The 13,301-nt window shown below is 49.7% G+C and overlaps 2 protein-coding genes across 2 annotated transcripts; both read left to right on the top strand.

Moving 5' to 3' along the window:
- The first annotated feature begins 9,067 nt into the window (after positions 1 to 9,067).
- LOC114201931 (histone H2A-Bbd type 2/3-like) lies at positions 9,068 to 9,823 on the top strand. Its single transcript, XM_028094908.2, has one exon. It carries the CDS (start codon positions 9,154 to 9,156, stop codon positions 9,676 to 9,678), a length of 525 nt encoding a protein of 174 aa, XP_027950709.2. The 5' UTR covers positions 9,068 to 9,153; the 3' UTR covers positions 9,679 to 9,823.
- A 975-nt stretch (positions 9,824 to 10,798) lies between these two features.
- LOC148161794 (40-kDa huntingtin-associated protein) lies at positions 10,799 to 12,081 on the top strand. The gene has a single exon (XM_088020567.1). The coding sequence runs from the start codon at positions 10,816 to 10,818 to the stop codon at positions 11,962 to 11,964; it is 1,149 nt and encodes a 382-aa protein (XP_087876693.1). The 5' UTR covers positions 10,799 to 10,815; the 3' UTR covers positions 11,965 to 12,081.
- Positions 12,082 to 13,301: the final 1,220 nt, after the last annotated feature.

The following is a 13,301-nucleotide window of genomic DNA, read 5'->3' as shown; positions in this document are numbered from 1 at the left end:
TGCAGTGCTGGCTTCTATATATCAAGCCAACCAGATGTTCTCTAGAGCCTCCCTTTGAGTCCTGGGCTTCATGCCCAGAAAATGGCCTCTTATTGCTGTTCCTGTAAACTGACAGCAGCAAAAAGCTTTTCCAGGAAAAGGGCCAGAAATGACTTGGGTTGTATCATTGAAAAGGATGTTTATCTAGTGATATTGTGTAAAAGGGGGTTAAAAAAAGTGTACTTCATCAAATGTCTCCACCCCCAATTCAGATTTCCCTTCCGAATTGTATCTTTCACTTCTCTTCTATAACCAGGGAATCTTCACTGGGTTCGTTGAGTCCGGGGGGCATCCTTTGCATGCCCCATGTCATTCTTATTTCTGGGAAATCTGCACTGGGACAGATCACTTCCTGGTTTTGGTATCTGTACCAGAAACCGCAAGCAGTTCTGTATCTCTGCTTGTCAGCCTTGGGAGAAGCAATAAAATAGCCAAACTAACACTTGGTGTCTGTACAGTGTTTCTGGCAGTTGTATTTTTTGCCTGCCACGATGAGGGTGGGGGGAGGGCTGGATTAATAAACCTCTTTGGTATGAAGAGTCTCTTTGTGACTGAAGCCAAAGTGAACATAGATCCACCAGTTGGGTGCCCATTGTGACCCTGTTTCTACAACACCAAACGTCCTCTGTGCTCACATGGGCTGTACAGTCTGCCACTCTGCCCTCATGTAAAGAATTTACAGGATAAGAGGCTCTTGGCAAAACGCGGTCTGTGCCACACCTGCAGGTTCTAGGCAAGGACTGCCTGATAGGAAGGTGGATGTTCTTCTGGACATGGGACCTGGTGATTTCCCAAACAGTTGATAAAGTGAGAGGGAAATTGTGATAGACTTCTGCTGAGCCGACCTTGAGGGTGAGTTTAGGACTGGCTGTTTGGCAGGCACCGGTGAATGCTTTGTTTGGCTGTATTTCTACTCTATTCATTTATTCTTTCACTCCAAAGACAATCAATGAATGCTTACTCTGTGCCAGCATGCTGATCCACTCACTGAGATTAGCAGCAAAGGAAGACAGTAAGTTTGGGAGGAGAACAGGAATTCCACTTTAAGCATGCTAAGTCGGAGCCATCTTCTCTCTTCCGGATTCCCAATATAGAATCAACTCAAAATCTTGCCACTTCTGCTTCCTGAATATTTTTAAACCTATCCACTTCTCTTTGCCCCCATTGCTACTCCAAATTTTGAGCCAGCAGCATTGTTTTTTATTCATTTATTTAAAATTTTTTATTTATCATTGAAGTGTAGTTGATATACAATGTTGTGTTCCTTTCAAGTGTACAACATATTGATTCGACAGTTCTATACTTCACTCAGTACTCGGCAAGATAAGTGGAGTCACCATCTGTCAACACACAATGGTATTAAACTAGTATTGACTATATTCCCTATGCTGCACTTTTCAGCTCCGTGGCTTACTTATTTAGTCACTTAAAAAACTTTTTTATTTTAAAAGATCCAAATCATTGCTTGACCCTCAGCCCTCATGGGAAAACCAACACTCCTATCATCACCACAGCAACAACAACATACAACAGCCCAATGAACTCTCTATGATCCTTGATAGGTTGTGAAAAAGATGCACTTTCTCTTTTCTTTTCTTTTCTCTACTGCCCAGAGTGTCTTTAAAATTTCTTGTATTGAGACAACATGGATGGACCTAGAGCGTATGGTGTTAAGTGAAATAAGTCTGACAGAGAAAAACAAGGACCATATAATTTCACTTATATGTGGAATCTAAAAAAACAAAACAAAACAGACAAACACAAAAACAGACGCTTTTTTGAAGTTTTTATTTCAATTCCAGTAGATAACGTCAGTGTGATACTAGATTCTGGTGTACAATATAGTGATTCAACACTTACATAGGACGCCCAGTGCTCATCACTAGGACCCTCCTCAATCCCATCACCCGTCCAACCTATCCCCCAACCACCTCCCCTCTGTCAAGATCAGTTTGCTCTCTGTAGTTAAGAGTCTGTTTTTTGAGGTGCGCGGGTGGCCCAGTCCATTAAGTGTTGACTCTTGATTTCAGCATCGGGCTCTATGCTGGGTGTAGAGACTGCTTAAAAAAATAGAGTCTGTTTCTTGGTTTTCTTCTGTCTTCCCCTACCCTATGATCATTTGTTTTGTTTCTTAAATTCTACATATGAATGAAATCATATGGTATTTGTCTTTCTTTGACTTATTTCACTTAGCATAATCCTCTCAAGCTCCATCCACATTTTTACCATTTGGCAAGATTTCATTCTTTTTGATGGCTGAGTAATATTCTATTACACACACACACACACCCCCACCTCTGCTTCATATAATATTATATAATATTATGCTTTATATAATATTCTATTATATATATATATATACCACCTCTGCTTTATCCCATTCATCAGTTGATGGATATTTGGGCTCTTTTCATAATTTGGGTATTGTTGATAATGTTGCTATAAACATTGGGGTGCATGTATCCCTTCAAATCAGTATTTTTGTATTCTCTGGGTATATGCTTAGTAGTGCAATTGCTGGATCATAGGGTAGTTTTATTTTTAACTTTTTGAGTAACCTCTGTACTGTTTTCCAGAGTAGCTGCACCAGTTTCCATTCCCACCAACAGTGCAAGAGGGTTCCTTTTTCTCCACATCTTTGCCAACACCTGTTGTTTCCTGTGTTGTTAATTTAGCCATTCTGACAGGTGTGAGGTGATATCTCATTGTAGTTTTGATTTGCATTTCCCTGATGATGAGTGATGTTGAGCATCTTTTCATGTGCCTGTTGGCCATCTGGATGTCTTCTTTGAAAAAATGTCTACTCATGTCTTCTGTGCATTTTTAAACTGGATTATTTGCTTTTTGGATGTTCAATTTTGTAAGTTCTTTATATATTTTGGATACTAACCCTTTATCAGATATATCATTTGCAAATATCTTCTCCCATTCTGCAGGCTGCCTTTTAGTTATGTTGATTTTTTTTTTTTTTTTTTTTGCTGTGCAGAAGATTTTTATTTTGATGAAATCTCAGTAGTTTATTTTTGCTAAAAATATTTTCTTAATTTCACTTTTGGAATGGTCATATTAGTACACAGAAATATAATTTTTTTAAGGACTCAAGATTGGTCTCTTCCAATGGCAGATTAGGCACTCAGCAGTGGCTGTATCCATCCTGGCCTAGCTGAGTGGAAATCCATGTTACTAAGCCTATGCATGAACTCCATCCCTGCTACCGTGGCTACTTTGTTCATGAGCCCATTGGGCAATGGTGGGGTGGTTGGGGAAAGAGGCAGAACAGCTCATCATGTCCACTTGAGTATGAAAATCCTTCTCTGCTAAGGTCACCCTTCGCTGAAAATTCACATGGGGCATGGATATCATCACATTTTTTTCTGCCCATTTAGAGATGCTTATCCATATACAATTTCATCAGACTTCCTTGTCACCAATTTTACAATTGTGCTCCTTAGAAGTGTCTGACCATCCAGGGGCACCTGGGTGGCTCAGTTGGTTAAGCATCTGATTCTTGATCTCAGCTCGGGTCTTGATTTCAGGGTTGTGAGTTCGGGCCCCATGTTGGGCTCCACTCGGCATGGAGTCTACTTAAAAAAAAAAATAAAGAAGTCCCTGACTACCCAGCCAAACCATTGAACACTGCCCATGAGTCAGTATATAAACACACATCTGGCCATTTCTCCCTCCAAGCAAAGTGAACGATCAGGTGCACTGCTTTAAGGTCTGCCCACTGGGAGGATTTCCCATCACCACTGTCCTTCAGGGATGTCCCAGAGTGGGGCTGTTGTGCTGCAGCTGTCTACCAGTGGATGGCACCTGCATATCATACAAAACCATTTGTAAACCAGGCCCAAATCTTTTATTCCTCCATCAAATGATCATAAGGAACTCCTGATAAGGCCATAAGTGAGGAGAGAGAAAATCATGTAGCAGGAGTGGGGACCATGGGCATTTGGGCCACTTCTTCATATAACTTGTGCCTTCATAGCCAGCTTGGGCCCCATCTCATGTATACCACTTCCATTTGATGATGGAGTGCTGTTGTGCATGCCCAACTTTATTAAAAAGAAAGGCTTGGTGTGTCAAAGGACACCCAGTTCATGATGGGCAGTTCAAATAGCATGGTAATTTGGTGGCCCATGGTTAGGCATTCAGTCTCTACTAAAGACCAGTAATAAACCAAAAACCATTTCTCAAAAGGAAAGTAGTCACCTGCAAAGGATGGCAGAGCTTTGCTCTGAAGTTCTAAGTGCCTGTGCTGTGATTCAACTATAGGGGCCTGTCAAAGGCTCCAAACAGCATCTGTATCTGCCACTGATACTTCAAGCACCATTGGATCTAGTGGATCATATGGCTCAAGTTGCAGAGAGGTTTGTGTAGCAGCCTGCATCTGTTGTAGAGCCTTTTCTTCTTCTGGACCCCACTCAGAATTAGCACCTTTTCAGATCACTTGGAAATGGTCCAGAATAACCACCCAAATGAGGAATATGTTGCCTCCAAAATCCAAAGAGGCCCACTAGATGTTGTGCCTCTTTTTGGGGTGCAGGAGGAACCAGATGCAATAACTTATCTTCTAGTGGCTCCCACTTGGCCTTGCCTGCCAAAATAGCCCTCAGTCCACAGGTCAGGGAACTAGTGTGGGGTCTGCCAGTTGCTGAGTATGTCTATTCTAATTGTGTTTTCCAGAACTGGGGAGATAAACACAGAATTGGTTCAGGGACCCACTGGACCCAATGTGAGATGGGCTGGAGCTAAAACTCCATTAATCAGCTGACCTCCAACAGCCCTATGCTGACTTGTGGACCATAGTAGTGCTTTGGGTATATCTTGGAATTAGTGAGTTCAGATTGTTTCCTTTTCCCCAATTCAAAATTATACTGATAAAAATCTGTAGGTCCCTTTGGGGAAGGCTGGGAGAAGGGTTAAGAGTATACATTTTGGGGAGTGTATCAAGGTCCTTCCTCAAGGGAACCCTGCCTTCCCTCCATTCAAGGGGTTCTGGGTCTGTAAGCTGGCTCAAGTCTGGGATTTGATTGGGTGACCATTACTCTTGGGTTTTGTGATTCAAGTTAGATTTTTGTTCACTACATCTAAAACTCTTCTGTTTATACAGATCAAGTAAGAATTTGGTGGGCTGCTGTTATGGACTGAAGTGTGTTTCCTCAAAATTCATGTGTTGAAGCCCTAACACCCAATGTGACTATATTTGGAGACAAGGTCTTTAATGAAGTAATTAAGGTCAAATGAAACCATAGGGTGAGGCCCCAATCCAATATTAGCAGTGTCCTTATAAGAAGAGGAAGAGACACTAAAGATACATACACACAAAAGGCCATGTGCCAACATAGTGAGATGGCAGCCATCTTCAAGCCAAGGAGAGAGGCTACAGGTAAAAGCAACTCTGCTGATACCTTGATCTTGGACTTCTAGCCTCCGGAATTGTGAGAAAATAAATATCTGTTAAGTCATCCAATCTGTGGTATTTTGTTATGGTAGCCCTAGCTAAATAGTATATCTTCCTATCTACACTTCTAGGAACATTGTGATCAACTAGCCAATATAGGTCTCCATGAATCAGACTATTCTGATTGCTGCTTCATCTGCTGTCCATTATGTTAACCACACCGATCTTGCCTTTGGCTATTGAGTGCCTGCCACTTGGCCCCTGCCACCCCAGGGTCTAATTACTCCTATTGCATTTTGATTTCCCAGCTCAGTGGCAACAATTCCCACTGTTAAGTCCTGGCCTACAGATAAGAGTCATGGTAGCTTCTCAAAGATACTGGGGCTCCCTTCACAAATTTATTTCCCGCAGTTGTGATGAAAGGTGTGTCCCCTAAACCTTCCCAGGTGGATGAGTAGATATTAAATGACAAATCCACTCCATATTCCAAACTCATTAAGCTTTTGAATCCTTCCCTCTACAGTATACCTAGGCAGATCTAATATTTCAGGTTAATTTACTGTGGGCAACCTTTTGGTCCATGTTTCAGCCAAATAACCAAAGTGCTAGAGCCCTCTTTTAACTCCACAAGCTGCAATATTGAATACAGAATCACTGCTTAGTGGGCCCATATCAATGTATTTGGCTTGATTCAACTTTATGTTTCTTCCACCATCACCCACACTCTTAATATCCATTCCCACACATATTCCCCAGATTTGTCTGTATAAATTAGAAAAATCAAGTAGTTCTTTGGAGTGTAGCACACCTCCTCATGGATCACACTTTGTGCCTCACCTGTAGGGCCTGCTGGGACTTGAGTCTAGTTACAGGCCTAGAAAGGACCTGTGGAGGTGGAGATCCTGAGGATAAATGGCACTGTTTTGCAAAGCAAATACCTCAAGGGAGGCTATTTCCCCAAAGAAATGCAAGCTTAATCTCCTCACAGGGGTAGAGAGGTTGTTTCTACTGGCAAGGAAGACATCAGAATCTAGGGGTTCAAAATCCCTAGCTTCATCAAGGTTTTCCTATATACCTCCATTCCAGTTTTCACCCACACTTTAACAGTTAACATTCTGCAAGTTTGGGAATTCAATTTTCATTGCAACTCAGTCACTCCGAGAATGAGTTGCTGGGTTTGGTTTTCAAAGAAGTCAGCTCTGTGGCTACAGGAAATCCCTTCAGCACAGATGGAGAAGCTTTTAGGTCATTTATGTGACACTGGAGTTGGGAATTTGAATTCCGGAGCTCATTCATTTATTCCCCACTTTGTCCACGCACATCACATAGCCAACTCATTGTGTTCATTAGTTTGACAAAAACGTTCTGAAGTTTTATGTACATGGTCACCCACAAACTTGCCCCTTATTAGTGTTTGATTAGTAATATCCAATGGTGGTATTTTGTGTATCTCTATTGCCATATCATGTCATGGACTATCAGTGTTCTCTTTACTACTGGCAATAGACTCATTAGTAACTTTAAATCTAACCAGACTAGAGAACCAATTCCAGAAAAACCAGAACCGATTTAGAAAATTCATTCTTAAGATTCTCCTGCTCTAGAACCTCTCTTAGTACCAAAATCTGTATTAGTCAGGATTCTCAAAAGACACAGAAACAATGGAATGTGTGTGTGTGTGTGTCTGTGTGTGTACAGAAAGAGAGAGAGAGACATTTTGAGGAATTGGTTCATAATATTGTGGAGGATGGTAAGCCCAAAGTTTGCAGGCTAGGCCACCATGCTAGAGACTTAGAGAAGAGTTGATGTTGCAGTTCAAGTTCAAAGAAAGTCTCCTGACAAAACCTCCTCTTCCTTGGGGGAGGTGAGTTTTTTCCAAGTAAAATCTTCAAATGATTGGACAAGAATCACCCACATTATGGGGCATAATCTGTCTTACTGAAATTTTATTTATTTATTTATTTATTTATTTATTTATGCTTTCACATTTTATTGGCTACAGGGGAGGGGGTGAAATTCTACTAATTGAAATGGTAATATCATCTAGAAATACCTCAGAAACACCTAGGAAAATGTTTGACAAAATAACTGGGTACCATAGCATAGCCAAGGTGACACATAAAGTTAACCACCAGAGTTCCCTAAATATGGCAGAAAAGCACAGCCACAAAAGAAGGTGAGGAAGAGGAAGAAGAAGGGGAAGGAGAAGGGGGAGGAGGAGGAGGAGGAGGAGGACCTGTGTAGAAAGTGAAAGGCCAACCTCCCCCTCCCCAGGATGGGGGAAGCATTTGCAAATCATATATGTGGTACGGGCGTATTTTTCAGAATGCATAAAGAATGCTTGGAACTCAACAACAAAGAGGTGAACGACCCAGTTAAACAACGGACCAAGGACTTGAGCAGACATTCCTCCGAAGCGCATGTACACATGGCCAAGAGGCACACGAAAAGCTGCTCAACATCGTTAGCCATTAGGGACATGCAAATCAAAACCACCAGGAGGGGCGCCTGGGTGGCTGAGTCGGTTGAACGTTTGGACTCTGGACCTCGGCTCAGGTCGTGCGTGATCTCAGGGTTGTGAGATCCAGCCCCACGTCAGGCTCCACAGTGGGTTCTGCACCGGGCATGGAGCCTGCTTAAGATTCTCTCTCTCTCTCTCTCTCCCCCCCCGCCCCCCCATCTCCCTCTCCCCCTCCCCCCGTCTCCCTCTCTAAGAAAAAGAAAAAGTCGCCATGAGATAGCACTTCACACCCAGTAGGCTGGCCTCTTCTAGGCACAAGAGAAACAAAACAAGTGGAAAATGACAAATTTGGGCGAGGGTGTGGAAGAACTGGGACCCTCGCACAGTGCTACTGGGATTGGAAAGTGGTACAGCTGCCGTGGGAATCCGTTGGGCAGCTCCTCAGTAAGTTACACATAGAATGACCATAGGAAGGACCCCGCAATCCCACTCCTAGATCTATACCCGAAGGCATTGGAAAGGGTGCTCCAACAGATCCCTGTACGGGAACGTCCACCGCAGCGCTCTTCCTTCCCATCTGCCCCAAGGTGAAGGTGGAAAGCACCGCAAGGCCTGTCCACTGACGCACGGGATGCACAACACGTGGTCTATCCATGCCGTGGGATATTATTCGGCCATCCATCAAAAGACACGAAGTGCTGATTCAGGCTACCAGGTGGAGGAACCCTCATGAAAACACGGGTGCTAAGTGAAAGCAGCCCGACCCCAAAAGCCACCGATTGGTTCTTACGATCCCATCTCTAGGTAAGTCTCCCGAAGAGGCAAACCTCTGTGGACCGGAAGCACATGAGGGGTTGCCTGGGGGCTACGGGGGAGGTGGGGAGGGACGGAGGTGCTGTGGGGCGGGGGGGAGGGGGGGGAGTGACTACCTGACAGGTACAGGGGTCTCTTTTTGGGAGTGGTGCCCACGTTTTGGAACTAGAGAGTCGTGTTGGTCGCCCGACACCTCGAGTGTCTGCTTGGTACCACCGGACCCTCCACGTCTGTTTTTTGTTTTTTTGTTTTTCTTTTCTGTACAATGTCCCGGTGGGGCGGAAAGTGAGCATTCCCCTCAAAGAGAGGTTGCGGGGGGGGGGGGGTGAGCAGGCTCCTGCCGGTGCCGGTTCTCGGCAGGCCCAGGCTCCCAGCAGGGGCCGATGGGAAAGCAGTGACCTCACCGGATCTACGTGTCACGAAGTGTGTCCCCGGACCAATGAAAGGGGTCGGTCCGTGGTCGCTAGGAGACGGCGGCGTCGGGGCCCGAGTACCCGCTGGTTGGAGAAGTTGGGCCCAGCTGGCGCACCGCACCGCACCGCACCACACCGCACCGCACCGCACCGCACCGCACCGCACCGCCGAGCTAGGCCCGTCGGAGAAAGCGCAGTCAAGGCCCAGCATGCCGGGGAAAAGGAGCCGTCGAGCGTCGTCCAGTGGCCGGAGGCGGACCCGCTCCCGCACTGCCCGAGCCGAGCTGTCGTTCTCCGTGAGCCTCGTGGAGCGTCTCCTGAGAGAGGGCCACTACGCCCGGCGCCTGGGCTCGTCCGCACCGGTCTTCCTAGCGGCCGTCATCCAGTACCTGACGGCCATGGTCCTGGAGCTGGCAGGCAACGAGGCCCAGAACAGCGGCAGGAGCCGCATCACCCCGGAGCTCGTGGACATGGCCATCCACAACAACGCGCTGCTCAGCGGCTTCCTCGGGACGACGACCATCTCCCAGGTGGCCCCGGACTGGGACTAGCTGCCCAACGTGACCCGGGTTCTCGGGCCTCGGCCGGCCAGTCAGGCCTGCTCACCGCCCGGGCAGCCCCGGCCTGGCTGGTGCCTTGGGCAAAGTCCTGGACAGTCCAGAAAAGTGGGGCAAGGAACCCACGTGTCGAAGCAATAAAAACGAACGAAAGAAAGAACCCCATGTGTGTGCTTCAGTCGCTTTGTGTGGGACGTCGTTGGGGGACGTCCCTCTCCCTGGAGGGACCGGGGGGGGGGGGGTCGCGGGTGGTGGCGGCGTCTGGCTGCCGTGCAGAGAGGGGTCGGAGTCGGGGAGGACAGAGTTTCTCTCGGGGACAGTGCAGGGGGTGGCCCTGGGTGGGAGAGGCTGGCTGCGTTGCGGTGCGGGGAGGGGTCGGAGGCGGTGTCTGGCTGCGGGGCGGAGGACAGAGAAGAGCCGTTTCTCTCGGGGACTGTGCAGGGGGTGGCCCCGGGTGGGAGAGGCTGGCTGCGGTGGGGAGGGGGGTGAGGCTGGGGCACAGAAGACAACCCCCCTTCCCCCCCCCCCGCCCCCCGCATTGGCTCTGAGCAAGTCAGAGCCCGGGACGGTCCCGGGAAGGATGGTGTTCCTTGGGCTGGAGCTCAAAGACCATGTGACCGCGCCGTCGTGAAGGGGCGAACGTGCAGTGGCAACCCGGGTGCGGGACCGAGGGGTGGCCAGACCTGTTGGCCTGGGCTCTAGTGGGGCAGGGGCTTTGACTGGAAGGTTGAGGACGGACGGGGTGGCGGGGGGGGGGGTGGTTGGCAAACAAGAAACATGCAAACTTGGCCTTAGGGCCACGCGGGATCGCGAGTTGAGTTTTCCTCGGGTTCCGGTTACAGACGCTAGGAGACGCCTGTAGCGGCAACCTGGGTAACCAGGCTTTCGCCTGGCAAGAGCGGCCACCTGGCCAGGCCCCGCCCCAGGACCCACGATTTCCATAGCCAACGGGCGCCGCGCGAGGTCTCTGGCCGCGGATCCCGCGCGTTTGCCTATCCCCAGGGCAACGGCGCGCGCAGGCTCCGCGAGCGCGCGCGGTCGCGCGGCCAGCCCGAGCCGGCGGGACGCAAGGCACGTCGCGCCCAAGCGCCGCCACGTCCGACGGTCTGCGTCAGCGCGAGGGCGGCGAACATGGCGTCGTCTGCCGCCGGCCTCGGCGGCGGTGCGGGCCCGGGGCCCGAGGCTGGGGATTTCCTGGCACGCTACCGCCAGGTGTCCAGCAAGCTGAAGAAGCGGTTCCTGCGGAAGCCGAACGTGGCGGAGGCGGGCGAGCAGTTTGGCCAGTTGGGCCGCGAGCTGCGTGCCCAGGAGTGCCTGCCCTACGCGGCCTGGTGCCAGCTGGCGGTGGCGCGCTGCCAGCAGGCGCTCTTCCACGGGCCTGGGGAGGCGCTGGCGCTGACCGAGGCCGCCCGACTCTTCCTGCGGCAGGAGCGCGACGCGCGCCAGCGACTCGTCTGCCCGGCAGCCTACGGGGAGCCGCTGCAAGCCGCGGCCAGCGCTCTGGGCGCCGCCGTGCGCCTGCACCTCGAGTTGGGCCAGCCGGCCGCCGCCGCCGCCGTCTGCCTTGAGCTGGCCGCCGCCCTGCGCGACCTGGGCCAGCCGGCCGCCGCCGCCGGCCACTTCCAGCGCGCCGCGCAGCTGCAGCTCCCGCAGCTGCCCCTGGCCGCGCTGCAGTCTCTTGGCGACGCCGCCTCCTGCCAGCTGCTGGCGCGCGACTACAACGGTGCCCTGGCGGTCTTCACGCGCATGCAGCGCCTGGCGCGGGAGTACGGCAGCCACCCGGTGCAGCCACCGCCGCCCCTGCCGCTGCCGCCGCCGCCGCCGCCGCCGCCGCCGCCGCCAGGGCAGCAGGTGGGCCCCGGCGCGGCCCCGGCCCTGCCCGCCGCGCTGCTTCCTCCGAGCGCGGGCTCTGCGCCCGGCGCGCCCTCTCCCGCCGCGCTGGGAGCCTTCTCGGATGTGTTGGTCCGCTGCGAGGTGTCCCGCGTGTTGCTGCTGCTACTCCTGCAGCCGCCGCCCGCCAAGCTCCTGCCGGAGCATGCCCACACCCTGGAGAAGTACTCCTGGGAGGCTTTCGACAGCCACGGGCAGGAGAGCAGTGGCCAGCTTCCCGAGGAGCTGTTCCTGCTGCTCCAGTCCTTGGTCATGGCTACCCACGAAAAGGACACCGAAGCTGTCAAGTCGCTGCAAGTGGAGATGTGGCCGCTGTTGAGTGCTGAGCAGAACCACCTCCTTCACCTCGTTCTGCAAGAAACCGTCTCCCCCTCGGGACAGGGAATCTGATGAATCACCTTAACTAAGTGACTTTTTGCTTGTGGCACAACTTCGTGCATCTCCCCTGGCGTTTGGGGCGGAGAGGGGCGGGCGGCCGAATAAAAGACATGAATCCTGGCAGTTCTACCTTTGTTTATCTTATTCCTCTTGCCTCCATAGGAACTTAGTTGACTGGAAGTTACCTGTATCCCAAAAACTTACTTCCATGACGGTGGGAGGGAAACAACGACAACGTGATAGAATCAGTGGAGGACGTGGCTCTCTTCCCCAAAACTGCCCACATACAAGTAAGAACCCCCTTTATCCCTTACCTCTTCTTCCACCTGCCCCTCCCGGCCCCCCACCTCTTTGTTGCAAAGTGAGGATTTGATTTTGCACAGCTCTATACTTAAGCTACATGATTTTTATCCTGATCTGATTTCTTAGCGTAGATCAGTGTCTATCCGTGTGACCACCCAAGTTCTCCTTTGTTTCATCCGCCCCATACATACTCGTGGGAATGATTTGGTTACATACACCATTGTGGCTACAGCCCTAAGTCCATAATAAAGCCATTCTGATGCCCCATAACTTGTGGTTTAGCTTTCCTTCCATCTATAACATGGGAACAGCTTCTCTACATACCAGGAAGCAGAAAGTAGAAGAACAGATGGTTGTCTTTCAGGTCCACGATGTATTCATTCATTTGAAATTGACAGTGAGCCCAGTACTCGGGCTGTGCCACGCAATGAAGCTACAGAGATCCTTTGCGATGTGGACCTTACTCAGCGGCAATGCAAATGTGTCCGGTGCAAGGGAGGGGGGCGTGTTCTAATGCAAATGTGTCTGATGTGCCTTGGGATTCACAGTTCTGGGTCTAGGTTCTATTCTGAGAGGTATGCCTCGTCCGCGTGACAACTTTTATCTGTAGTAGGGAGCTCTCTGCAACTCTTATTTAACTCAAATATGTAAAATCGGCATGGTTCTCTGGTATTGTGCGGTCATTTATATGCTAGACGGTGTCTTTGTTCCCCAAGAGCAGGAAAGCATCCCATTTCAAAATATTACAGTTACAAGGCTTTTTGGTCCAAATGTTACGTGCAAACCTTACAAACTGGGCGTTTTTAAATTCGATTTTATTCTCTTTACAGTTAGGGTTAGGGTTAGTATGCATCCTCTAGGCTGAAGTTGTATACAGTACTAATCTTTTTGGGGTGAGATTTAAGGACACGGTTCGGCAGTAGGTTTCTGTTTTGCCTTTTGTGTGTGGCGGGGAGGGGGGCAGGGAGGGGGATATGTGGAGGGTTGTCACCATGAGTTAAGTGCCTCAAAATGGGTGGGATTTTTAGGGTCATCTTTACTACCTC

Source organism: Eumetopias jubatus, unplaced genomic scaffold, assembly GCF_037043125.1.
Source record: "Eumetopias jubatus isolate StellerSeaLion01/CBP00866 unplaced genomic scaffold, mEumJub1_p1.0 scaffold_60, whole genome shotgun sequence".
NCBI classification, from domain to species: domain Eukaryota; kingdom Metazoa; phylum Chordata; class Mammalia; order Carnivora; family Otariidae; genus Eumetopias; species Eumetopias jubatus.
The sequence above is the reverse complement of the archived record's forward strand: the minus strand, read 5'-3'. Positions and strand labels throughout refer to the sequence as shown.

Bases quoted from the DNA above. Each gene is read 5' to 3' on its own strand.
- LOC148161794 (XM_088020567.1), top strand. From the start codon at position 10,816: ATGGCGTCGTCTGCCGCCGGCCTCGGCGGCGGTGCGGGCCCGGGGCCC.
- LOC114201931 (XM_028094908.2), top strand. From the start codon at position 9,154: ATGAAAGGGGTCGGTCCGTGGTCGCTAGGAGACGGCGGCGTCGGGGCC.